The sequence below is a fragment of the Ostrinia furnacalis genome, unplaced genomic scaffold, assembly GCF_004193835.3.
Source record: "Ostrinia furnacalis isolate ACB-3 unplaced genomic scaffold, ASM419383v2 OfSCF3350, whole genome shotgun sequence".
Lineage (NCBI taxonomy): Eukaryota > Metazoa > Arthropoda > Insecta > Lepidoptera > Crambidae > Ostrinia > Ostrinia furnacalis.
This window is the reverse complement of record NW_021133589.1, coordinates 241,268-265,950: the sequence shown is the minus strand read 5'-3', so window position 1 is coordinate 265,950 and position 24,683 is coordinate 241,268. Positions and strand designations below refer to the sequence as shown.

Sequence of the window (24,683 nt, the reverse complement as noted above, 5' to 3'; positions counted from 1 at the left end):
AAAAGAAATAAAAATCAATCAAATTGATGCCACCTGTCAAATAAAGGCAACATTTTTATAAAGTTGTTTTCTTTGCAAAATAAACAATAATCATGTACGATCCGAATTCAAGGGGCGTTAAATCTACCAAAAGCAGACTTACTACAATCAATCAGAATGAGGACAGTGAGAGTAGAAATCTATATTCGGGGAACTTATCTAAAGTGCACTCCCATTTCTTGGTGCCTTCGGAAAAGTTGGATAAAGTTACGAGGCGCGTCATAGCTCCATATGCTCAGATAGAGAGAAAGGGCTTGAAGGAGGAGGAAGCTAAAGAGGGCAGATATCTGGACATGAACAGATTCAACGTCTTCTTAGAGGACACGGTTGATCTGGATTCCCTTCTTTACGAAACTGCTATGGTTTTGAAGACTGTTACTAACAGCTCAGGTAGGTTACTTGGGACTTAGGTTCATGAGTCGATTGGGTGGGACTGTACTTGTTTCTTTCTTTCTTAGAGCATCACCTCCCACACCAATCTTTATCATAGTTATCAAAGCGCCTATGAACCTCGTATGAACTCAACCCACCTAAGGTGAAAACACTATTATTTTCTTGCAGGCGTTTTCGTTTACATAGTGGACCCAGTCAAAAACGAAATCGTACTGATGCCTCATAATACTAAAATGCCTGAACGCCACGAAGTGAACATACCAATTGGTTAGTAAAACATTTTTAAAAATATTATTTTATTTTATTAAAAAAAAACAAACGCAATGAGGAACATAAAGCGTACTTCTATTAAGTCTGACCTGACTGTTATGAAGACACCAAAAATATCTTGGGCAAGCTCTTTGCCGTGTTTTATTCAACTTATATTCCTCTCATCATAAAATTCGGTATTCACGCCAGTAGGCTTAAGATGATGCGCGCCGTGATAACTTTTATCGACGTCAAAATGTATGGGTAAAATCGATAAAATGGCGTGATAACCGCTTAACGCGGCGCGCATCTTAGGCCTTCAGGTCTGCAAATATCAATGCATATCGGCTCAGTTTGAACGCGCCCTATAGAAGTAGGTAAATAGAAAAAAAAGCTCTATCATTCCACTTTCCTTCAGAGGAGGGCAAAGTGGCCGCAGCACACGTGGCCTTCACCAAAGAGTTCCTGCTCCTCCCAGACGTACAACGCGACAGACGGTTCGCCGAGGGCCTGAAGTGGGTGGACGCGAAGGTGGCACTCTGCATGCCGGTCATCAAGCCAGACGGACACTGCTACGCTGTGCTGGAGCTGTATAGGACGTATTCTGATCCATACACTGATGTAAGACTAAAAACTAGAAAGTTTTTGTAACCTTTTCCAGTTTTCCTGAACGAATTATTACAGCGTAATAAACAAAAACTCCTACTTACTATACCTGCGTTAAAATTAGTAGGTATATCAACTGACATCACAGAATAAGTATGCTGACATAAAGGCCCCCCAAGAATTTACATAAAGACCAGACATGCGCCACCCGAATCTAGGCATCTCCCTTACCTTGCGTGGAAATCCTTGGGGGAGGCCTTTGTTCAGCAGTAGTCAGTCATTCGGTTGTAACGAACGATACCGGCTGAATTATTTCCAAACATGAGTAGTTAGTAAGTAAGTAGTCTGGGAAGTGCCGTATGCCCTTGGTTACCTTTTCTTCTCAATCGTTACACTCAGTCTTGAGACAGAGTAGTCATGGATGTTGCTCGCCATCTTTTGTGTCTCACTGTCCAAAATGTCGTAGGAACCTACCTATCTAGGGCCCAGGCCCTTACGCGACTATTCCCACCTTTCGTTCCCACCGCTGCAACTCCTGTGTAGCCAGGCCCTTAGCAAGAAAGATTCTAAATTACGACAAAGTAGTTGCCTTCTTTCAGGCCGTAGTATACACAGTGGTAAGCGTGGCGTGCTGGGCGGGCGCCGCTGTGCACCAGGCCCAGGCCCGCATCACGCTGCAGAAGACAGGCCATCTGAACAACGAACTGCGCTCGCTTCTGCAAAGCTACTTCTGCGACCTGGCCTCTATTGACACTATGCTTACTGATATGTTGGCAAGTTATCTTATTCAGTACCAAAGTAATATTATTCTTCTGTTATAAAATTGTTACGTGGAAAAATGTATTAAATCAGATGATATTATGATACTCAATATAGTCGGTAGTTCCCGCCAAATGGCATTTAAAAAAACTAAAATGGTACCGATCCATCGAAAAGCCTGTCAATAAAGGTGAAATTGATGCTAATTGCTATGGTGTTATTGAAGGAGGACCTAGACATTGACATTTTCTGACAGTTAACCTTTGGACTACTAAGCGGAACAATTAATGCGTGTCACTTCACTTAAGTCAAAAATTTTGGCTTCGTAACAGGCTGTAGTCAAATCTTTCATGGGTGCCATGAGGAGCAGCTTCTTCATCGTGGACAAGGAGCACGTTGGGGAGCATCTGCAGGCTGACATGTGGGACGATGGCTGGGCCGCTGAGAAGACCACTATGCCTAAGAAAAAGGTTAAAATAAAGTACGTACCGCTTGTAACATTTCAATCTTATTCGTCCAAGTCTCTACCATAGGGATAGCTTGTATTATCTTGGCCCGGTGTGAAATGACGGTGTGACTCCCGACGAGTCCCAACACACGTGATTCGACCCCATTTGATAAGATCAAGATTTAAACCATTGCATCAACGTTCAGCGTGTTGGGGTTCCTTTCAACGTCGTTCGGATTAGTCTGTTGCTCTCACTTAAAGCGACTACTATACCTACTATTACCTACGAATTTTACGATACGATACGATACCTACGATTTACTACTCTATCCTCTATCTATAGGTAATTAGGGACTAAGACATCTCTTGACACGGATTCGTTTCTCCTTCAGCTTAAGTCAAGAGCAGACCCCAGCAGGCTTGGTGGCGCGGACTGGCAAGGCGCTGAACGTGCGGGACGCGTACAAGGACCCCCGGTTCAGTAAGGAGATCGACCCCACCACAGGCACCGTGGTGCGATCATGTCTCGTCTCGCCTATCATGGACAAACACGGGGTTATTGGTTGGTATAGTACACATTCAATATCGATCGTCTTGACACTGAATGGATTTCTGAAGAAAATAAGCAATAGGAATGCTTATATGACCCAATGATATTGCTACAATCATGCGACGTTCTTGGAGCGGAACAGCAAATGGGTAGGGAATTATGCGTGCGTGCCTGCGTACATTAGAAACGGCTTCTGCTCCAAACTAGAACGTCAGATATACGTGAAAACATTTTACAGTAGCTTCAGTTAATAGTATTGATTCAATATTAGCAGCAGTAGGTTATGATTTCTTTTTGTTGTTTGTACTCACAGACTTCAAAAAGAAAGACTTTCTTCATCCCAAAGATTTCAGGACATGAGAAAATTCAGGATAACTTACCTTCATGGCTCATTGTTTGAACAGGCGTGGTCCAACTCACGAACAAGACGAACACGCAGCCATTCAACGAGGAGGACGAAATTATATTCAACGTGTTCGTCAGCTACTGCTCCCTCATCGTGCACTTCTACAACATGCAGCAGAAGAAGATTTACCATGTATGTCCACAACAATTTCTCTTCAAATTTATATCCTTAAAGTATTGGTTAAAATACATTGTAGATTTCTCTTTCCGAGATTTAACAGGCTATCTTCATTTAGTTATCAGCATGACTCTGAGTTTAATTTTTATCTGTTTATTCTTGATCCAATTTACTAAGATTAAGAAAGATACACCATTCGAGATAGTTTAGTGCACTTCAAATTTTTTAGTCTCTTATCAATAAAGCAATTATTTTCATGACAATTTCAGTAACACTCGCAAATATCCACAAATGAACGAATAAGGGAATAAGATATCTAGCTAACTAACGTAAATAAAGTAACAATATGTCATTTTATCCAGGACAACATGAATAAGGTCTACTACGAGCTGATGCGTCTACACTTGAAGCCTTGTCGCCACGACTTCGAAGAGCTCATGGAAACCAACGGAATCGTCTTGCCGCCAAATAATTTTAAAACGTTAGCATAATGACAGTTTAAGTAAATAATTTATGAAAACTAGCGTTAAATTAGCATTTAGTTCAAGTTCGACTGGATCAAGAGTAGAATAAGATCACCCTCACTCTTTCTAGAGGCCATAAGAGGCGTCTACTAACTTATCACCAACCCATTTGGTGAGCGTGAGGAGTGTAGGTTAAATCCTCCATATAGCCAAATTAGCGAATGTCGTATTCCTGCAGTGGGAGCTAAATGACTTAATGATGATGATGACTGTCCATCTAACAATATGCTTTCGATTTATTACGTTTTCCGGCATTCTCCATTTTTGTCTTTTTCCGTAATCTGTCTCTGTGACTTCTGAAAACATCTTGTTTCTGGTATTTGGCAGCTACGACTACCACATCAGCGAGGGCAGCAAGGAGGAGATGGCGGGGCTGGTGTGCTACATGTATATGGAGACCTTCGCCGACCGCAACTTCGAGAGGAATCAGCTGGCAGACTTCGCTTTGACTATACTAAGGTTCTCTTAGATACTTTCTTGCAAGCACCTTAGTTAACAAGAGTTAGTAAATTTTTAAATAATTTTTTAGTATTTTGCAGTTTCAGTACCTACTGAAAACTGTTCCAAGTTTCCATTCGGGGAGTAGTTTTGATTTACTTGTTGTTTATTCCGTATGGCGCAGGCAATCACTTCCATTTGAGCTGCAGTTATGTTGTTTGTTGTGACTGGCATTGCAGCTTCACAGGGCTATAGGTTGGCTACAAATAGTGCTTATTACTTATCCTATAATCTATTTTCTCTACTAGATGCTACCGCAACAACCCGTACCACAACGCGGAACACGCGTTCTGTTTCACGCACACCATGTACCTGATTCTCACCAGCAACGCGGGCTACTTCGACTTCGTTGAGGTAAATATACCTATGTGTTTGTGCGTAATTTGTAGCTCTCTTCAACTCTAATCACTTTGTGCTCCGTGACTTCAACCAACCCAGATCACCCCAAAGAGCTGCCTGTCCAGGCCGCTGCAGGCTTCTGGCAGTGATGCTAGAGATTGGAGAGTTGAAGTACTTATTTGGGTCCTTTGATGTACCACGCACACACATTTCATAAAATAAACACGTGCTGTGGCGTGCATGAATAACATAACATGCCTACTTCAATTCAGGAAATGGTTGTTCAGTTAGTACACCATTTCTGTGAAAACGTCTTAATTTTATTGCCTGCAAACCAGTTGGTCCCACATTGAGTTTTCCTTGAAGCAAAGTAGGATAGATCAGAGACTGTACATTACAAACTCTTTCTTCCCCAAGCCATTTCTAATTTAGAACAAAGTAGGATCAGATAGCCAAATGACGTCCACTGCTGGACAAAGGCCTCCCCCAAGGTTTTCCACAATGAACGGTCCTGCGCTGCCCGCATCCAGGCTCTTCCGCGACCTTTACCAGATCGTCGGTCCACCTAGTAGGAGGCCTGCCCTAAAAAAAGAAAAAGAAAAAGAAGGATCAGATCGAGACTGTATAACAAACTCTTTTATTCTCCAAGACGGTGGCGCTGATGCTGTCAGGCCTGTGTCACGACCTGGACCACCCTGGGTACAATAATAACTTCCTGGCACTGTGCAAGCACCCGCTTGCGCACATGTACAAATCCTCCATGCTGGAGTACCACCACTACTTCCTCGCTAAGAAGATCATTGAGGTAAGCAGCGAATTGTCTTCTTTCTGTAGTGTCTTTAAATGCCAGTTGGATATCGTTTTCAGGAACAGCCACGGACGGACTCTATTTACCCTAAAAATCTTTTTTCCGTTTTCAAGTAGACTTCAAGGAACTTGCTATCATCAGCAGAAGTTTCGCGCTATAATCTTTTATGGCAATACCTCTCACGTATCCTTGCACTCTTGTCTAGCCAAGACCTCGTTTGACTAGTCAAAAAAACTCAAAGCTAAGTTTGTCCCAGAGGAATATTTGTTGCTCACGCTAGCAAATCCGTGTGGTTCCGTCAGAGTAAAATATGATAACTCATATTCTTCCCGTCGAACAAGGCGATTAAGGGACTAATATGCGACCATCTCCCAACCCTCCCGTCTGGCCAGAGTGGGGAATGTAAGTCAGATCCTCAATTTGCCTCTAGAACATCATGCTCCTGCAGTGGAGCCTGAATAACCTGGCCCTGAAGCAGGGTACTCACTCAGCCGTGTAGCATATAATGTATCAGATATTTTATCAAGTGAGAGTACATAGGCACGAGCCCGCTGCGAGCTGCTCGCGTGTGGTTCGCAAGGAGAACGCAGTGACCCGCCGAGTGGCGCAAAAAAATCTCGCAGCCAGATACGCGATGACCGTGAACGAGCCGTACTCACTTGAAGGTTAGTTACGTTACATGCTACGATACGGGCTACATGGCAGGTGAGTACCCTGCCTGATAATGGTTTCTCTTAACAAAAGTCGTATCTATGTTTATTCCTCCTCCCTCTAATTCCAGGACAAGAACATCCTAGCCAAGCTGCCAGCGATAGACCGCGAGCGCATCATGGAGGAGATCAAGTACGACATCCTGTGCACCGACCTGGCGGTCTACTTCCAGATCCGAGCGCAGCTGACGCCGCTGGTCGCAGACCACTCTTTTGATTGGGGCGATAACTCGCATAGGAGGATGCTGAAGGTGATTTGGACAAGTTTGAAGAGATAAAAACTTTTTAAAAGAAAGATATTGCCTTTTTTTAAACCAGGAAAAACGATAAGATCGTGTCAACTTTTTTTAACTTGACTGTTTTTATGTGGTTGGTGAGCAATATTTTTCTATCTAAACGTAAAATCAAATTGTGCCGCGTAAAGGAAATATTAATTGAACTCAACCATTTTGTATCTACAGGGCATTCTCATGACCACCAGTGACTTATCAGGATGCTGCAAGCCGTTTGGGGTAGCGAAATCGATAGCCGAATCGGTTTACGAAGAGTTTTACAATCAGGTGAGTAAGTTTTACATTAATTTTAGAAATCAAGATTTTTTACAAAAATCTTTTTACGTAAGCTACCCAACTGCCACTATTAATCAATAGATTAGTAACAGAGAAAACTGTTTGCACTCACACACAACTGCTTACATTGCTTTCGGACGTGTCAACTATCAATATTTTAGGGTCAATCCACAATTTCAATAACAGTTTATACAGCAGAATATGGAATGTGAACAGCTAGAACACCCTGTAAGTACCTATTCACTCTCGTCTTGAAAAGGCCCGGATTATAGTGTTTATAGTGTCCTAGACTGCATTACACATAACACCAGGTGCGATTGCGGTCAAATACCTGCCTTTTCATGCATAAAAAAATTACAATAAAAAACAACTCAAAAATTAAATCAAAAGCGACTTACCTTCCTCCCCAGGGCGACAAGGAGCGCGCTATGGGCTACACTCCGCTCAGCATGATGGACAGACGGCGCAGCGTGAACCAGCCGGCGGAACAGATCCAGTTTCTGTCGGTGGTGGTGCTGCCGTGCCTGCTGCTGCTGCAGAACATCTTCCCGAGCACCGGCCCGCTGACCGACAAGTGCAGGTTTGATTGATTGACCTTTACTTGGTTTATCAATTGCCCTGTCTCTAGCGCCCGACTAAAAAAGCAAAACAAAAAAAAAATAAGCAACATATCCTTAATTTCGAACTCCTCCTATGTTCTTCTGATTAATTTCGTTGCGGGTCAAATGACAGTTTATTAACTTTCCCCCGGGACAAACTTGACCTTCATTTTTTGGGTTTTTGTGGCGGTCAAGCTGTAAGTAGATCCTGGCTACACAGGAGTTGCAGTGGTGGGAATAGTACCGTAACATAGCATAGAGCTAAAAACATTTTAGGCCCGGTTTCCACTAAGGTGAAGCGGAACGGTGAAGTTTCGGGCAGACTAATTTTTCTATAGAATAAATAGAATTTGACAGCGCGCGGAGCGGAGAGAAGTGGAAATAATGAAATCTGATTGGTTATTCAAAACACTTCTCCGCTCCGCTCTGCTCAGTCTTGGTGGAAACTAGGCCTTTGAAAGAGAAAAAGATTCAAAGAAAATCACCATCAAATCAAATAACCCGATACAATCAGCATACATTTTTTCACCATCAAATCAAATACTTAACACGATACAATCAGCATACATTTTTACAGTTACAATAATTTGTTACTCACTTTCTTCCACCGATGTTTCGAAGTCGAATGAAGTTTTGAAACCCCGCAAGAACATCTTTAAAGAAAAATCTTTGTCTACCCACAGTTCAATATTTATTTATTATTTTATTGCAGTAACCGGGTTTGTTATTGTGGGTAACTGAAGAAATTACAAGTCAACGACATTCTTTTTATGAACTTCCAAACGCGATTCTCCCTTAGATTTTTTATTAACAAAATTAACCGAACTTTTTCTTTCGAAAGCTATACAAATCTTTTATGTCTGTTTAATTTTCAAATACTTGATGTTATCTTGTTTACGAATTCAACACAGATTCTGACACGTCTATCCTATCCAAATTCCAGGAAGACGCAGGAAGCTTGGCGCGAAGAAATCGAGATCCGCGGCCAGAAGCTGTGGAGGCAGGACGACTCAGTGGCCGGCAACCGCAGCCGTTTCTACATCAAGTCCAAATCCGAGGACCTTAGCTAAATACTGGGATGTTTTAGTTGGGTAATAAACGTGTTTTTCGTTATGTTCCTGTTTTATTCAATTGTTTTTTAACCTCCGGTTACTAGCTAGTTACTACCCATTCGCCCTAAGTGTGCCGGTCCGTGGAAAGTGCGTCCCCTCCCCCAACCGCGATTAAACGCAATTAACGTATCTTATTTTACGCAAATACACATTTTTTATCAATAATAATAAATACAAAATATTTTAAATATAGTTTGTTATACAGGGTGTTTCTTGTAAGGTGTCAAGCCAAAGGCAGGTGATAGGTGAGGACTAGACCTATCGATTTCACCCCCATGTATGTTCTACGATTTTTCGTAGTTTAGAAGTTATCGTTAATTTTGAGATTTTTTCAAATTTTATGACCTAGTGGCTTAATTTTTTTTTTATCTTTCTTTTGGGTTGACTTTTCTCAGATTTCTTTTTTTAGACAGATTCCCTATTAGTTGCAGATATTTGAAAAAAATAATCACCTTTCTATATTTGATGCAAGATACAAAATTTTTGCTAGAAACATAAAAAATATGCTTTTAGCAGAACATTCCAAAATTTTCAACTGAAATGTATGAGAAAAATAAAGAATTTCTATAGATCCAAAATAANAAACTGCGCAGTTTTTAAAATTATTTTGGACCTATGGAAATTCTTTTTTTTTCTCATACATTTCAGTTGAAAATTTTAGAATGTTCTGCTAAAAGCATATTTTTTATGTTTCTAGCAAAAATTTTGTATCTTGCATCAAAGATAGGAAGATGATTATTTTTTTCAAATATCTGCAACTAATAGGGAATCTGTCAAAAAAAAGAAATCTGAGAAAAGTCAACCCAAAAAAAAGATAAAAAAAAATTAAGCCACTAGGTCATAAAATTTGAAAAAATCTAAAAATTAACGATAACTTCTAAACTACGAAAAATCGTAGAACATACATGGGGGTGAAATCGATAGGTCTAGTCCTCACCTATCACCTGCCTTCGGCTTGACACCTTACAAGAAACACCCTGTATACTCAACATCAAATAAACCGCACCTTCCGCGACGCGAACTTTAACGATTTTTTTCTGACACAATCATGGTGCCCCAACAATATTGGTGTTATTTGAAAGCCCAATAAATATCCTTAAAGAAAAACACATTTAATTTCTTAATAAATGATTAACATATACCATAAACGTGACTTGAAAAAATACCTCACTTTGGGCCCACCTATGGGATCAATTAGACCAATTTTTATGGTTATAAAACCAAATAATGATCTCACGTGTCCTCTTTAACAGATGAATAGCGATTAATCCCAACTTAACAGTTTTATAGCCATAAAAGTTGGCTCTAGCGTAACTACCTATTTTTTTAAGAAGTGACTCTGGATCCTTCTAAAGACACATTTTTGGGGTAAAAACCTTTCCTTTAATGAAATGAAGGTTAGAACTAGGCTTTCAAATGGTACCAATATTGGTGGGAAGTGGGGAAGCATACGTTTGAAAATGCTTGTCGCGGGAGGTGCGATTTATTTGATGTCGAGTGTAGTTCTAGACTTCCCTTCGAGTGACGTCATATCGCCAGCGGCAAACTTAAAGCGAACGGATACTAGGTATTTCTTAAATTTAAAAATTGTAGAATAAAGGTAGGTAATTTCTATACGAAAGAAACCTTGCGCTTGCGCCGACAGTTATCCAATTAATGATATAAGACGTAAGAAGGAAAGGTTGTATTATAGGTACTCCTCTGTTCAAAATAACAAGCGGAAAAAATAAATAATCTTTAGTTAAGATTATTTAACAGTTAGTTGATTGATGTCATAATTATTATGAGCTTAATTAAAATTACTTTATATTTAAAAATTCATCAAAATAAAACCAGCAATGACATGATAGCAAATTTATTTCATTAACCTATTATGATCGACATAATACAATGTAATCAATGTTAACCTGGTGGTCAAACATCCACACTTACATATCCGCGTAACTAAACAGTCATATTTTATCACCTAGTGATGAAACATAGTAATGCTAACGAAATTCAGCTAAATTTATCCACCAATTTTGTACACCAAAGGCATTACGACTTAACATCAATAATATTACAAATGGGGGCATTTTATTTTGGGCCAGGGAGGGTTTTTTTACATAATTTTATTATGTTACTTGTCGTGTGTGATGTAAACCGACCATAGCATCTTTAACTCGTGATATAATCTCTCTTTAGTATAGGAAACTCGATATTTGACACATCCAATTTCTGTAACCATCCTAAATAATTGGTGTTATCTTGTCATGTACATGATATGAGTGCAAACCAGTTCGTCTATGTACAATATTATCGCCAATGACGCCTGTTTATCCGGTTTGAAAAATCAAGAACATTTCTTAGCTATTACTAACTATTATCTAATAACATCTCAGATTTACTTTCCCGACTCTCGCAAAGTTTCGCATCGGGTCATACAGCCCACAGTGTTGCCATATTAACGCCAGACGAATGACGCTTGAACCGTAGACAAGACTGCTTTTAGCAACAACTGTGGGTCTAGACAAAGTGCAAATTATAATCGCAAACCAGTCGAAAAGTGGTCGAAAAGCCCCTTTTTTGTATGGAGTTTTGACGGATTCGATTTTCGATTCGATCAAAAAGTGCGTTTTGTCTAGACAAAGTGCAAATTATAATCGCAAACCAGTCGAAAAGTGGGCGAAAAGCCCCTTTTTTGTATGGAGTTTTGACGTATTCGATTTTCGATTCGATCAAAAAGTGCGTTTTGTCTAGGGGGGCTGATGTTCTTGGCGTATTGTTATCTATGACGCAACTGCCAAATTTTTAGGGGGGCTTTACACTTTATAACGCTGTTTTCGAGTTTTCGAATAGATCAGTGGGTCTAGACAAAGTGCAAATTATAATCGCAAACCAGTCGAAAAGTGGTCGAAAAGCCCCTTTTTTGTATGGAGTTTTGACGAATTCGATTTTCGATTCGATCAAAGACTGAATACATGGGAATCATATTAGCTATAAGATCTGCTTTGTAAAACGGGCATGTAATTATGTATTCTAGCAAATAAATTATTGAATTTGAATTTTTGTCTAGGGGGGCTGAAAATGTCAGTTATTATGATCTTTCGTTTAAAGCGAGATATTGACCGCCACGAACGTCGTTGTCAGGAAGTCTCGAAAATAGTTACGAAGCCCATGACTCATCTTATGACAAACGCTGACAGTATCCACCTAATTTACTGCAATGCAACGACTAGCTAGGTCATTCTGTTAATGTCCCCAAATTTTATACTCCAAACATCGTTTACATTTAATCGAATATGTCAACACAGGGTGGATTTTTGACGAAGGGCTAAACAGAATAACTGACTAACGAAGGCAACGACCATGAGTCACTCATAATGAGTGATGATTCATGGTAAGACATCTTATGAGCTTGCCATTGGGTGGACCACTGAGAACCTTACGACACTGATGTATGACCGACGGAAACTTCTTACCTACGCCCATTTAATAATACACAATAAATACATATAATTTCTTACTGAAATTATGAATGAATCATAAATTAAAATTATGAGATTAAAATATAAAATATGCAGTAATACATAATATATTACTTTAATGACAAAATATTAACTTAATCCTTACTTAAATTTCAAACTGGCAAACCACATAGATACATGAACTGAAATATACATAATGATGTAAACATGTAAACAATTTTAACAATTCCAATAATATTGCTTAGTTATAAACAATAACATTATCCTAATTACAATCAATTTTGTTCTAATTAATGGGGAACAAACAGTAATATATCCATCAGACTATATGCATACATTCCCATTTTATAACTTGAAGGAGGTTATTTGATTCCATTAGAAAACTTTTAAAAATATATTCTGTGGAATGCTGTGCCGTGTGTAAAATATTTCATTTATGTCTCGATTACTTTGCATTGAAGGGATTTGTTGGGAATATTGTCACAGTGCTAATTAAAGAGACAACACAGATATAAACTCTGGCTGCGTATGTCTGCTTCAAAACGGTAACAATATTCCATTATTACGTAAGTTTGGAACAATTCTCTCACAGAGTTATGAACTCTGCAACTGCTCAAGCGTATTATTACGTTAAACCGTATCTAAAGTTACTGTTTTAAAACTGATAATAGCTATTTGGCGTCAAACGAATGTTTCTTTAATATAGTGCAAATAGATCTGTTAGTAAAACTTTATTTTAACTGTGAATGTAAATGCAAAAATGAAAATTTCGAAAATTGTGACCGTTTAAAATGCTCGTACAATGAGAATTGTTTCAAACATCATATAGTTATCTTACTTGGATGGATCGATATTATGTGTTGCGTATTTTTCCTGGTACGTAATTTTTGTCAATGGTGGGGTCCTGGAGAAACATATGAAGGCACCGTTCGTTCTGCGCCAGTGGGTGTCCGGCTATTTTGTTGATAAACACTTCTAGTCCTGGAAATATAAGATTCATAATTGATTATACAAGTTCGAGTTTCATAATAGTAAGTCATTATCGTACTTTAGTAAAAGGAAAATTAATAATCCATTAGGAATCTTCAATATTCGTTGTATGGCAAATTGGCAATCGATATATCCTAAAAATTATCTTTACATTCCACTTCATAACGATACAGGAATGCTGACTACAGCATATTATCACTAAACAGTTAATCATGCATTGAATAAAGATAAATGTTGATTGCAATTTGTTGTTATTGATAGTAAGATATGACACTCAAATACTTTGTGATGAATGAATGCTATTGTTCACTTGTGTTCACAGAATTAAAAACCAGCCACAATGCAATATAAATTGTATTGTTTAAAACTGGATACAAGTTAATAACTCATAATGTTATTTGTCATTTAACACTAAGATGCGTAGCCATTATGTTCACTAAACTAGCAACAATCTTCAATCAGTTTTTTTGTTAATACTTTCCTTAAAAACTCGATTGAGTCTAATAATACCTTGAGCTAAAAATTCATACTGTTTTATTCAACCTTGATTTTCGCCTTTACCAGTTATGAACTTATGAATAATTTAATGTAAACTGTATATATCTATGCTGATAAAGTACTTATTGTTGTAAGAAAAATCAGTCTTTTGATAATAAACACTATTATTGTTGAGTACATTGACATTATTTATCAAAATGCTAGACAATGCGAAATGAGATAGGGAACAGTATTTTTTACTGAATAAATACCATTATCTTACACTCATAATGAACTGGCAACTATCCAAGTATTTTCTGAACATAGATTAATGATTATTTATTAACTGAACTGGCAAACAAAATTTGTCTCGCTAGTTTAAGGTTTATAATTGTTGTCATAACAGAGCAACCTTTCTCCTACAATTTGAGTTTGGGAAATACTGTACCTATCAACTTCTCTCACAGAATAACAGCTGACGTCTACAGTAGTCAAATGCACATTATCATTCAAGATCTAATGCAGCTGTCATTTATATTATTTTGCAACAAGAATGTATTGTGTAGTTAATTGTAGATTCCCGATTCTTTCAAGAAGATCGTAGCACTTAGTTTGGAGTAATGTCATACCTTTTCTGCGGTCTTCAATGAATTCCTCTTCGAATATACCATCATCTCCACGGAAAGGTAGCTGTCTCTTTAGTGCTTTGCCTGGCAAAGGTGGAACTACAATCTGTAATACATAATTTAAACTATTTAGGACACATTAAACACTATTTAGGACAAATAAAACACTATTTAGGACACATAAAACCCGAATTAAAACACAATCTACATTTGGCCACTTTTTGTTTGGTGTCACTGATAAACAAAAACATTTATCACAGTGGTGACTAATATCATTTTTACCTTACTATCTCTTTCCAATTCATTTCTCAGCCATTCAAAGTCACTGTACCGCCGTCTTACGCTTGACTCTTTAACTTTGAACACAGGTAGATTGGTCTGAAATAAAAAAGAACCACTTAGAATTAGAACTACAATAGAACATTACCCTCACTGACGCATGCAGCGGACGGACGATACGCCCACCAAATCCGTGACGTACAAACACAGATCCCGCGTCAATTGTTAATTTAATTATATCAAATTGATGATACACGATCAAGGCTTACCCTCATGCGAACTTCGTAATCCGTGTAGCGTTTTTTCCCTACTCCCATAGTTGTCACTGGGTTCACTACATCGATCTCGAGGAAGTTTGCCGGCGCCGCGTAAGCGTCGTCTAAAGTCTGTTTTTTAACATTTAACCTTCTGGTTGCGTCGGCTGTTGTGTCCTCAGCCATCATAACGCTTTATTTATTTAAACAATCACAAAAGGATAGGACGGCCCACTATTCAAAAAGGAAATGAAAAATGACATGTACGAAACATTCTTGACGTTTGGAAAAATGGCGATGTGTCATGCTAAATGTCAAAAAACTACTATTGCCATTATACAGAAAATAAAACTACTAATGACAAAAAAATTATTTTCCGCCCAAAAAAAACAGAAGATGAAAAAAAAAACCTTTTTTTTCTTATGGATTGTTTAATGGTTTGTAACATGTTACAAAATACGAAATATCGTATTAATTTTTACTTATAATAATTAGGCATCATGGTAGAATTTCAAATGTTTTAATGCGCAAAAAGAACTCGTATTTTTGCTCATTGGCAATCGCTGCTAGAAATCTCACGATTTTGCTAATAAATATGTAATGAATGGTGATAATTATTGTTTCTAAGAAAACAGTTACTTATGTACCACAATGAGTTATTATGTTGTCATATTTCTCTTTATCCACATGGGAGGTCCCGGGACGTTTCATGTGGGAGACCCTGGGACTTTTCCTAAATTGTCTCGTGTATGTATGTCGACTGTCGCAGAAACTGCCGAGATTTCTCAAACCGTAACATCCACCTTGCACTGCTTGTGCATTTGCCAATAACAAGCAATCATACCAAATGGGGTTGCTAAAGTCCAGAAAAAAAATCCTCATGATATTTCTTATTTATTTTTATGCTTAGATGTCTATACAATCACATGAACTGGCTCATGGGGTCTTCCTCGCGCCGTCGCTTCATCATATAGGCCTCCATTTCCTGGTCAGTAGGCGCTTTGACTTCCACCATGCTGTTGTACGGCCGTTTGCGCTCGTCGACAGACAGAAGGAAGTCTGCGTGCCTCTGCTGTCTCTCTTCTTTCTCGAGAGCCTGAGGGAGAAGAGTATAGTGTTTATAAAATGTTTAAATACTCGTAGATTGAAAATACAGTGTAATAATTGTATCATGAAGTACGTAAATAAGCATTGAACACATAAAATTGTAAAAATATCACGTCTTGAAAAAATTTTTTTTCTCTAAAAAAAAAAGTGCACCGTATGCGCAGCGCAAACGTAAATGGCAATGCCGGATTTTGTATGGAAAGTGGCGTCTTTTTTTTTTCGCGCGGCCATCGACCAAACTTTGTTTTTTGATTACAAAATAGTGTAAAAACCAAACTTACTATGACATGTATACCTCTAAACTCAGTCTGAACTGAGTTACGAGCATTAGAAGTTTGATGATTTTCATACAAGATTTGCTTTTTGTGCTCAAGTTTTGTAAGAAATTGCAACAAAATATTGCGCTATTTTTTTATTGCGCTGATTCTGCTCCATACTGATGTCTGGAGCCTTTAATGGATGGTATTGTTTGTTTACACATACAATCTCACTATTTTGTTGCAATTTCTTACAAAACTTTGCGCGCAAAAAGCAAATCTAGTATGAAAATCATCAAACTTCTAATGCTCGTAACTCAGTTTAGACTGAGTTTAGAGGTATACATGCCGTAGTAAAACTTTGCGCGCAAAAAGCAAATCTAGTATGAAAATCATCAAACTTCTAATGCTCGTAACTCAGTTTAGACTGAGTTTAGAGGTATACATGCCGTAGTAAGTTTGGTTTATTACACTATTTTGTAATCAAAAAACAAAGTTTAGTCGATGGCCGCGCGAAAAAAAAAAGACGCCAATTTCCGGCATTGTCTTTTGTAATAGGATTTAAATAAATCCCTTTCTTCGACATAGATAATAACATTTTCCCGGCTGCGGTTTTATAAATTACCTTTTTGAGTTTATCCTCTTCCTTTTTCTCCTTTTTGAGGTCCTTCCTCTTCTTCTTTTTGGCTTTCTTCTTATTTTTCTTCTTTTTACTTGTCTTCTCCGTCTTCGACCTGATATCTGCCTCGGATTCTGACGAACTGCTTTCCGAGCTCGAGTCTGATGATGATTTGTCTGACTTTTCTGAAACATAAGATTAGAAAAATCGAAAATATAGTTCCAAAATACTGAACTGTCCTATCGATGACATTGACAGCGGGGCGCCACCGTCAATACCGAATCGCTGGTTCCAATTTTTGCCATGTTGGAAACCATAAAGTTGAACGATAGTAGCGCCCCCCTGTCATTGAGTTTGGCGGGACAGTTCAGCGTGGGTCATCTATAAATAAATTTTAAAGAGAGGGAGGGGCTTAATTTTGACAACTGCGTGATGTTTCATTGACAGTTGCGTTTGGTTTTGTTTCGGTTAGTCAAGGCGGCTGCGCTTACGTTTCGTTTCTGCTCTGACAATTATTCTAAGATTGAGGGTATTTTATTAATTCTGTTTCCTCATCTTCCCTTAAATTAAAAATGTTGTATTATATTATTTCTTATTTATAATGCTGGATCACATACCTTTTTCCTTTTTCTCTGGCGATTCTTTGGCAGCGCTGGCGCTGGCGGTAATTTTGTCCTTATCTTGTACTTCTAACACCACCGACTTGCCGGCTTCACCCACGCAGTATGACATCTGAAAAATGTGTTGTTGGTTAGCCGAAATCTATTTCCAAAAGTAAACCAAAAAAATGGTAAGAAAAAGTCTTGCAGAACAGTTTTAGACTCTACGAATGCACTATAAAACTTTTCGCCCGCGTGGAATTTTGTCTGTCACAGAAAGACTTTATCGCGCGCGTCCCTGTTTCAAAAACGGGGTAAAAACTATCCTATGTCCTTTTCCTGGACTCAAAATCTCTATGCCAAATTTCATCAAAATAGGTTCAGTGGTTTAGGCGTGAAAGCGAGACAGACAGACAGAGTTACTTTCGCATTTATAATATTATAGTCTTTTTCACGTAAGATGATCCGTATGACACTTCAAGGTTATCCATTTTACGCATACTACAATGCAGAATATTTTTGAAAAAATATTTGTATTTTATTAGCAATATAATAAAAATAAATATATACAAGTAGTTATACTTGTCTTGAAATATATAGTAAAATCTGAGTCTATTGATTATATCTATATATATAAAAGAAAGTCGTGTTAGTTACTTCGCTTATAACTCAAGAACGGCTGAACTGACTTAGCTGAAAATTGTCAGGGAGGTAGTTTAGAGCCAGGAGAAGGACATAGGATACTTTTTATCCCGTTATTTATTGCCATTAAGGCGGAACAAAGTTCGCCGGGTCAGCTAGTTTTAATTAAATACGATGTAAAAATATTTTTTATTTAATGTACGCAATGTGTGAAACGGAATAGATTTAGTGCTGGGGTATTTCTTGTATGATAAAATCGATTATTTCCGCGGTACATTAATCGATTGCAGTGAATACTTAGTTATTAAAAACATCACAAAAATCAACTATATTTTTCGATTATTGACTTTAATAAACGCATTGAAAATAAATTATTAGTTTTTAATTTAAAGAAACAGAACCAGTACTTTTTAGGAATCGTTTTTTTCAACACGAACCATGAAATTTGAATATTATCAATAAAAATTGTTATAATAATATTTGTAATTAAAAAAAAACATGTTTTTTGTTAAATAACACCTATAAAAAATATTTCTCTGAAAGTAGGTTTTACTAACTCTTCGAAAAAAATCGATAGATAAATCGCTATGGTTTAGTTATGTGACATCTCTAAATCTTTCAAACTCGAAACGTCATACGGATCATCTTAGGTGAAAAAGACTATAGTATAGATTGTATGTGGGTGGTTCACCTTGATGAAGGAGTGGCAGCATTTGTAGCCCCACTGCCCGTCGCGCCAGTACGAGCCCCATACACTGGTGTGGTTGTTAATAAGCACGTCCTCTTCGTATTTACTCCTGAAATGTTATACAGTTGTTATTGTAATTATTTTCTAAGCACATCCTGTATTATTGTACTGGGAAATAGTGTCGCTTTATAAGGATCAAATATCTAGGACTACAGAAATAATGGTTACTTCTAGTTGAAACTAGCAACTAGTTTTTCTGTGTCAGAAATGTTGTTGAAAATATTAAGAAACAGATGCTAGCCTTTTGGGCACCATTATGCTTTAAATTTTGCCTAAGATAGTGGTGCCACTGAAATTTAAATTGCTCAATCATCACACAGCCTTGGGGCTGATTGCAATAACGCGCAAAAAAAGAAGTTTGGTTTTGTTCAGGCAGGTTACTTAACTACCTTTGGCAAGAGATTGTCTTCCGATATAAGACAGTAACAAAACTCAAGTACTCACTTAGCCAGCTGCTTCTCCGGTCCCTGCACCAGCGTTCCGTCTCTGTTGTACCGTGTGAACACCTCGCTCTGAGCCAGGAGCAGCTCCCGAGGCGGTGCCTTTAAGTGTTCCTCGCCTCCGTACTTCTCTAGGACTGATTGTTTCACCTGTAGACCGTAAAGGAAAGGTTTGAGTGAAAATGTGTTATAAACGTGTCTTTTGTCTGCTGCTGTCTTTCCTGAACATTATTCCTCGCCTTATAAAGGCGAGAGTGAAAACGCACCTACAGGGCACTTTTGTGCCTTTTTACGGTATCATCGTGGACTGCATCTCGCTTAACATTAGGTGTTATTGCGGTCAACACTTATTTTGTTCTGCATAACAGTCTTTTGACAAAATTTTGGCGACATATAAGCGACTTTGTCAAAAGTGGTCGATATGTTTGCGGCTTGCGTACGTGCTGCATTTGCCCACCAACAAAAAGTCGACGACTCAAAAGCAGCAGCATTTCGAGCAGAAAATGTTGTCTCTGCTAGGAATCGAACCGCTTTTTGCCTCCTGCCCCTTTAAAAAAAAGCAAGGTACTGGAATTTGCTGCCTGCTGCTGTTCCCGTTGAATAATGTAAGCTTTTTCAAAGCTAGAATGAATAGGCACCTACAGGGTATGTAACATCCTGGACTACATCTCACTCAAATATCAGTCTTGTTCTGTCTAAAAAAAGATTTTTCACAACATTTCGGCGACATGTAAGCGACATTATCAAAAGTAGTCGCCATTATCTGCGGCTTGCGTACACGCTGCAGCAAATGTCGTCCCTGCTAGGAACGGAACCCATCTGCGTCTTGAACTGCTGCTTGCCCACCAACAAAAAGTCGACAACTCAAAAGCAGCAGCATTTCGCGCAGACAATGTTGTCCCTGCTAGGAAGGGAACCGACCTGCGTCTTGAACTGCTGCTTGCGCTCGGCGTACTGGCGCTGCAGCAGCTGCAGCTTGGTGGGCTCGGCCAGCAGGTGCACGTCCAGCCCGCGCGCCTGCGCCTCCCACGCGAACACCTGCGCCGCGGCGTGCGAGCGCGTGTCGCCCGTGAACCGGACGAAGTTCTCGCCCGCGTATTCTGACCTAGTATATAAATAAATAATATATAAATAAAAGTTTATTTAACAACTTTAACATTTTACATTGCATTGTACTATCGCCAACAGTGTTAACTATCCATTGCCTATCATGTCGTCTCGTTCTATCGCAAAGAATCACCATTTGATGAGAGCGAGAGCAAAAACGGAAATGGATAGTTAACAGTGTGGCCGTGTGTACATACTTTTCCTTAAAGGTGACAATGGAGTTGTAAAAGCTTTTTCTTTTATTGTGATAAAAAATATGATTGTTTTCATTTTTACAGATTTTTTAATACAAAAAAAATACCGGTAATGGTTCTTTTGACTTATATGGTACCTATAAACTTTCTACTAAAACTACCATTTTTTTTTATACTAGCAATACTTAAACGAATGACAACGAAAAAAGTGCGAGGTTTTAAATGTTCGGCCATTTGGGAAATGGGGAATCCATTTCCCAAATGGCCGAACATTTAAAATCGTTCCTAACTATTGACGTACCTTACCCTATCCACTAATCTGCAAAGCCTTAAAAATGACCCCTTGCGAATAACATTAATTTGACATTTAGTTTACTGGCAAATAAAGATTTATTTATTTATTTACAACCCAATCGAGCTAACTGCACACCACACTGGAATGCGACTCTCCCTCGAATCGAAAATCGAATCCGTTAAAACTCCATACAAAAAAAGGCCTTTCGACCATTTTTCGACTGGTTTGTTTGCGATTTTATTGTGCACTTTGTCTAGGCCCATAGATCATTGATGTGACGTCACAGCAGCTAAGTGCGCAGTTAACTCGTCAGGGTTGCAATTTTCATTTGTAAACTAGACAAGGGCCCATTGGCCATAGATTACAAAAATTTTAACATGTAGATTTTTGACTATACCACTTCTTAGCCAATAAAACCGCCACTGTAAAAGAATAGTGTGTGCAAAAGTATAAATAAATTAAAAACAAACAAATATCTTACTCTGCAGCCTCAGGGTCCGGATTATCCCTCATAGAACGCGTCTTGGGGTCATAGTATGCAGAGTTTGGATCCAAGTTCCTCAAGTACTTCGCTGTGTCCTCTCTGATACGCAGGTTTCTGACTGTGATACGTTGTTTGGAGTCCACCTGTAAAAAAAGAATACTGATTAAATACCTGTTTAAAATGTCAGCCAAACTAACGCGTGCAGCCTGCGTCCGCGATAGCGATCACTACACGAGCAAAAGTTCACACAGTCACACTAGGAAAAAAATCCGTCATTTTAAAACCCGAAACGTCAATAAAGCGCAATCTGATCGCCACCGCTCCGCGTGTATTTGACGCCGCGACCACCGTGTACGCCAAAGAAATGACCCAATAAAGCTTTTTCATAAGATTAATACATGTTATGTTAACTACTGTACCTTGGTACCAGGCATGTCAACCTCATCCACATATTTGTCTTCATCTTCTTCCACATTATCCTCATCTTCCATTGCTGATGGATCTGCAAAATAAATCAATGAGTACAATATTTGAAATACTTTTAAATTGTGTTCAATAGTGGTCCACATTAAGCAAAGCTTCAAAATGGGTACCTACCTTGTTCTAATTTTTTTGCCCTCAGCTCCCTTTTAGCATCCTCAACTTTTTGATACTCTTCAATGATGGCTTTATGTTGTAGCGGATCGTAACCATTCCACCGGTCCCTTTTGCCATCATAACTTAAGTTTAAGTTGGGCTGGTTAAATTCATCTGCTGCAATGCCAGCGTTTGTAAACCTTGCTCCAATCTGAAAAACGATTACATACTTTTTATTGTTTTTAAGTAACAGACAAAGCAAGAGGTTCTTATAAGAATTGGGATAGCAGAAGCATTGTAACATAATGAGTAGACAGAATTATTGCTGATAGTTGAAGATGTCAGTGATTTTACTGTTTTGGTCTATTGTAAATCTGTTGGAGGAGTCAGGATAGCAATTTAGACATTACCATAATGCAACATAATTTGTGTATTATAACAATATCAGTGTTCCTACTCTAAAGTGTATGTTAACTTTAAAATTCATACAAACCTTCCTTGGTCTTTCTAAGCAATCTTTCTTCTTATGTGTCATTGCTCCGCAGTTCTCACATGCTCCCTTCCTGAATTTTGTGGCTACTTGAGTCTGAAAGTTCAAAGATCATTGCATTAAGTTAACATGTAAATACTAGGGTAAGCATGTGACAATAGTGCTAATAATAATTTAAATGCTTTGAAATACATCAAATGGTATAAAAACATACCTATTATAAATATAAGAGGTCATTTGTAAACTTTTAAATTAAATATTCGCAAAGTACAATTCTACAATAGGTACTTAACCTTCGGAAGGCAACAGGGGTGACCAGTCACCCCACTAGTTCAAAAAAGTCTTCATACGTTTAGTTGCAGTTGTTGTGTCTTTCTATCGTTTGGTCTATTCTCTAATTGGAGGGAGAGCTATCAGTCGCATGCGTCAACATATCGCGTTAGGCTCATGTTTTTGATATTTTGACACTGCTGGGGTGACTCATCACCCCTGTTGCCTTTTACGTATACTTTATTTTTTCGTGTTGGTAAAGTAAATGGTTGGTTTTGGAGTAAAAATGGCTTTGTTTTCGGATGATCAAATCGAAAAATACTTTCATGGACTTGCTGATGTCAATTCCCATAATAAACGCTGCTCAGATGATAATAAGATTTCTAAAATTGAAGACAATAATCTCAGTTCAGTCGGAGGAGGAATACTTTATTTCCAATAGCGAAAATTGTTACGACGATGACGTTCTACTAGCACAATTCAAACAAAATGTGCTACTATGTAAGAACAGACATGTTTGGTCTTCTTGGTTTCATTACCTTGGAGTCAAACACCTCGACAAAATATAGTAACTCTTGCGAGAGATGCGAGAATTATAGAGCAATTACACATGGCATTCTAAATATGAACTAGGGACCTCCTGAGGGTGCACCTTCAGCAAAGTTATAGAAGCAGGCAAGGTTAGTGCTGTCTCAAAGAAAACTGAACAAAAAAGTTATGACATCTCGTATAAAATGTCAACTACCCTCATGCCCTGAAAATCGAAAAGATATTTGCTTTAACTGTGCTTTATGTCAAAAATTAATTTATTAAAAATATATAAACTGTTAAATGAAAGCATTTTTAGTTTTATAATGAAACAAAGTAATAGATCTAATCATTAATAAGTTTGAGTTTTCATTACAAAGCTATTTTATTTCAAATTATATTTGTGGGGTGACTGGTCACCCCTGTTGCCTTTTACGTATACAAAAAAAGTGTTGCCTGCCGAAGGTTAAAGTTATTTATATTTTTTTACGTACCGTATCCACTCCCTTGTTGTAATAAGTATCAAGCTTAGTAAATTTGGCCTCCCTGTCTTCTTGAGGCCGTTGATGCTTGAGCGTTGGCCCAGAAGTGCCGTAGTACCATGGCGCCGAGGATATGTATTGAGGAATGTGCGGATTTATGTCTTTGCCTGAAAACGAACATTTGCTGATGAGAAAAATGCAAAAAAATAGAGCATATTTGCGAAGAATATTAACTATATTAGGGTAATAATAAATTCATAAATTATTTCAAAAATATGACCGAACAATGTGCTCTTGTTCGTTGAATACGAGCTGTACTATCTAGGTTTTGCTACGCATTACTTCGTCCGAATTCTTATACTTAACAAGCTTTTTACCAAATTATTTAATACTTTACCTGTCTCATCAACAGCAGCGGGGGCTGTTCCAGCTTTTCTAGCCTCTTCCAACTCCTTGGCTTTCCTCCAGTCCTCTCTGGACTTCTTCTTTGGTTCATCATCCTCTTCGCCAGTTTCATCTTTATTGCGTAATATTTGGGATACCGGAGCTCTGGTATTAGCCGTCATTGTGATCAAAGAACAGTGTTTTAATTAAAAAGCTAATTAAATTCTTGATTTTTTATATTAATTTACGGAAAAATAACATCGTGCACGAAAGCAAAACATCGAAAATTGACGTTTTTGAGACTTGACATTTGTTTTTTTAATAACATGACGTCATTTATGATGGCGATGGAATATTTTTTTAAATAACGTTACCGTTATTATGTTATGGAAAGAATGAACAAGAGCGCATTAAAAGAACATCCCCGTATTCTTGGAAAAGGTGCACACAGCATGCGCATCCTTTCTTTTGTTCTTCTTTTTGTCGTTAATTTCTCTGTTTTGTTTAATTATTTTGAAATCGCGAAAGTGATTTCGCAACCTTAAAGGCCTATTCAAACCTGAGCGATATTCGCTGCCGCGCTTAGGTCTGAATAGGCCTTAGGGAGACATACAAACGAGGTGGGTGGGTTCAAGAAAACAT

The 24,683-nt window shown here is 38.2% G+C and overlaps 3 protein-coding genes across 3 annotated transcripts; 1 reads left to right on the top strand and 2 right to left on the bottom strand.

Moving 5' to 3' along the window:
* Positions 1 to 45: 45 nt before the first annotated feature.
* Positions 46 to 8,723, top strand: LOC114357777 (cAMP and cAMP-inhibited cGMP 3',5'-cyclic phosphodiesterase 10A). Its single transcript, XM_028311556.1, has 15 exons — positions 46 to 429; positions 601 to 699; positions 1,100 to 1,302; positions 1,887 to 2,060; positions 2,379 to 2,527; positions 2,887 to 3,056; positions 3,449 to 3,582; positions 3,930 to 4,048; positions 4,419 to 4,550; positions 4,838 to 4,943; positions 5,578 to 5,733; positions 6,518 to 6,697; positions 6,908 to 7,006; positions 7,426 to 7,595; positions 8,558 to 8,723. Exons 1-15 carry the CDS (start codon positions 93 to 95, stop codon positions 8,682 to 8,684), a joined length of 2,355 nt encoding a protein of 784 aa, XP_028167357.1. The 5' UTR covers positions 46 to 92; the 3' UTR covers positions 8,685 to 8,723.
* Positions 8,724 to 11,425: 2,702 nt separating this feature from the next.
* Snx3 (sorting nexin 3) lies at positions 11,426 to 15,109 on the bottom strand. The gene is made up of 4 exons (XM_028311533.1): positions 14,835 to 15,109; positions 14,569 to 14,664; positions 14,290 to 14,392; positions 11,426 to 13,174 (listed from the first exon to the last, which is right to left on the bottom strand). Exons 1-4 carry the CDS (start codon positions 15,006 to 15,008, stop codon positions 13,047 to 13,049), a joined length of 501 nt encoding a protein of 166 aa, XP_028167334.1. The 5' UTR covers positions 15,009 to 15,109; the 3' UTR covers positions 11,426 to 13,046.
* A 588-nt stretch (positions 15,110 to 15,697) lies between these two features.
* Positions 15,698 to 24,335, bottom strand: Slu7 (Pre-mRNA-splicing factor Slu7). Its single transcript, XM_028311546.1, has 12 exons — positions 24,055 to 24,335; positions 23,670 to 23,824; positions 22,381 to 22,473; positions 21,909 to 22,098; positions 21,731 to 21,813; positions 21,309 to 21,454; positions 20,153 to 20,336; positions 19,236 to 19,381; positions 18,735 to 18,840; positions 17,420 to 17,534; positions 16,809 to 16,987; positions 15,698 to 15,915 (listed from the first exon to the last, which is right to left on the bottom strand). The coding sequence occupies exons 1-12, from the start codon at positions 24,221 to 24,223 to the stop codon at positions 15,742 to 15,744; spliced, it is 1,740 nt and encodes a 579-aa protein (XP_028167347.1). The 5' UTR covers positions 24,224 to 24,335; the 3' UTR covers positions 15,698 to 15,741.
* Between the last annotated feature and the right edge of the window lie 348 nt (positions 24,336 to 24,683).

What these genes read in the sequence shown, in the direction of transcription:
- Snx3 (XM_028311533.1), bottom strand. Translation starts at nt 15,008, where the DNA reads ATGATGGCTGAGGACACAACAGCCGACGCAACCAGAAGGTTAAATGTT. An exon ending in AATTGGAAAGAGATAGTAAG is followed by an intron (nt 14,393 to 14,568) that starts GTAAAAATGATA and finishes TATGTATTACAG; the next exon opens with ATTGTAGTTCCACCTTTGCC. An exon ending in CATTGAAGACCGCAGAAAAG is followed by an intron (nt 13,175 to 14,289) that starts GTATGACATTAC and finishes TTATATTTCCAG; the next exon opens with GACTAGAAGTGTTTATCAAC.
- Slu7 (XM_028311546.1), bottom strand. Translation starts at nt 24,223, where the DNA reads ATGACGGCTAATACCAGAGCTCCGGTATCCCAAATATTACGCAATAAA. An exon ending in GCTTAGAAAGACCAAGGAAG is followed by an intron (nt 22,099 to 22,380) that starts GTTTGTATGAAT and finishes ATCGTTTTTCAG; the next exon opens with ATTGGAGCAAGGTTTACAAA. An exon ending in GCCAGAGAAAAAGGAAAAAG is followed by an intron (nt 16,988 to 17,419) that starts GTATGTGATCCA and finishes CTTATGTTTCAG; the next exon opens with AAAAGTCAGACAAATCATCA.
- LOC114357777 (XM_028311556.1), top strand. Translation starts at nt 93, where the DNA reads ATGTACGATCCGAATTCAAGGGGCGTTAAATCTACCAAAAGCAGACTT. An exon ending in TTCGCTTTGACTATACTAAG is followed by an intron (nt 4,551 to 4,837) that starts GTTCTCTTAGAT and finishes TTTCTCTACTAG; the next exon opens with ATGCTACCGCAACAACCCGT. An exon ending in TCGCTAAGAAGATCATTGAG is followed by an intron (nt 5,734 to 6,517) that starts GTAAGCAGCGAA and finishes CTCTAATTCCAG; the next exon opens with GACAAGAACATCCTAGCCAA.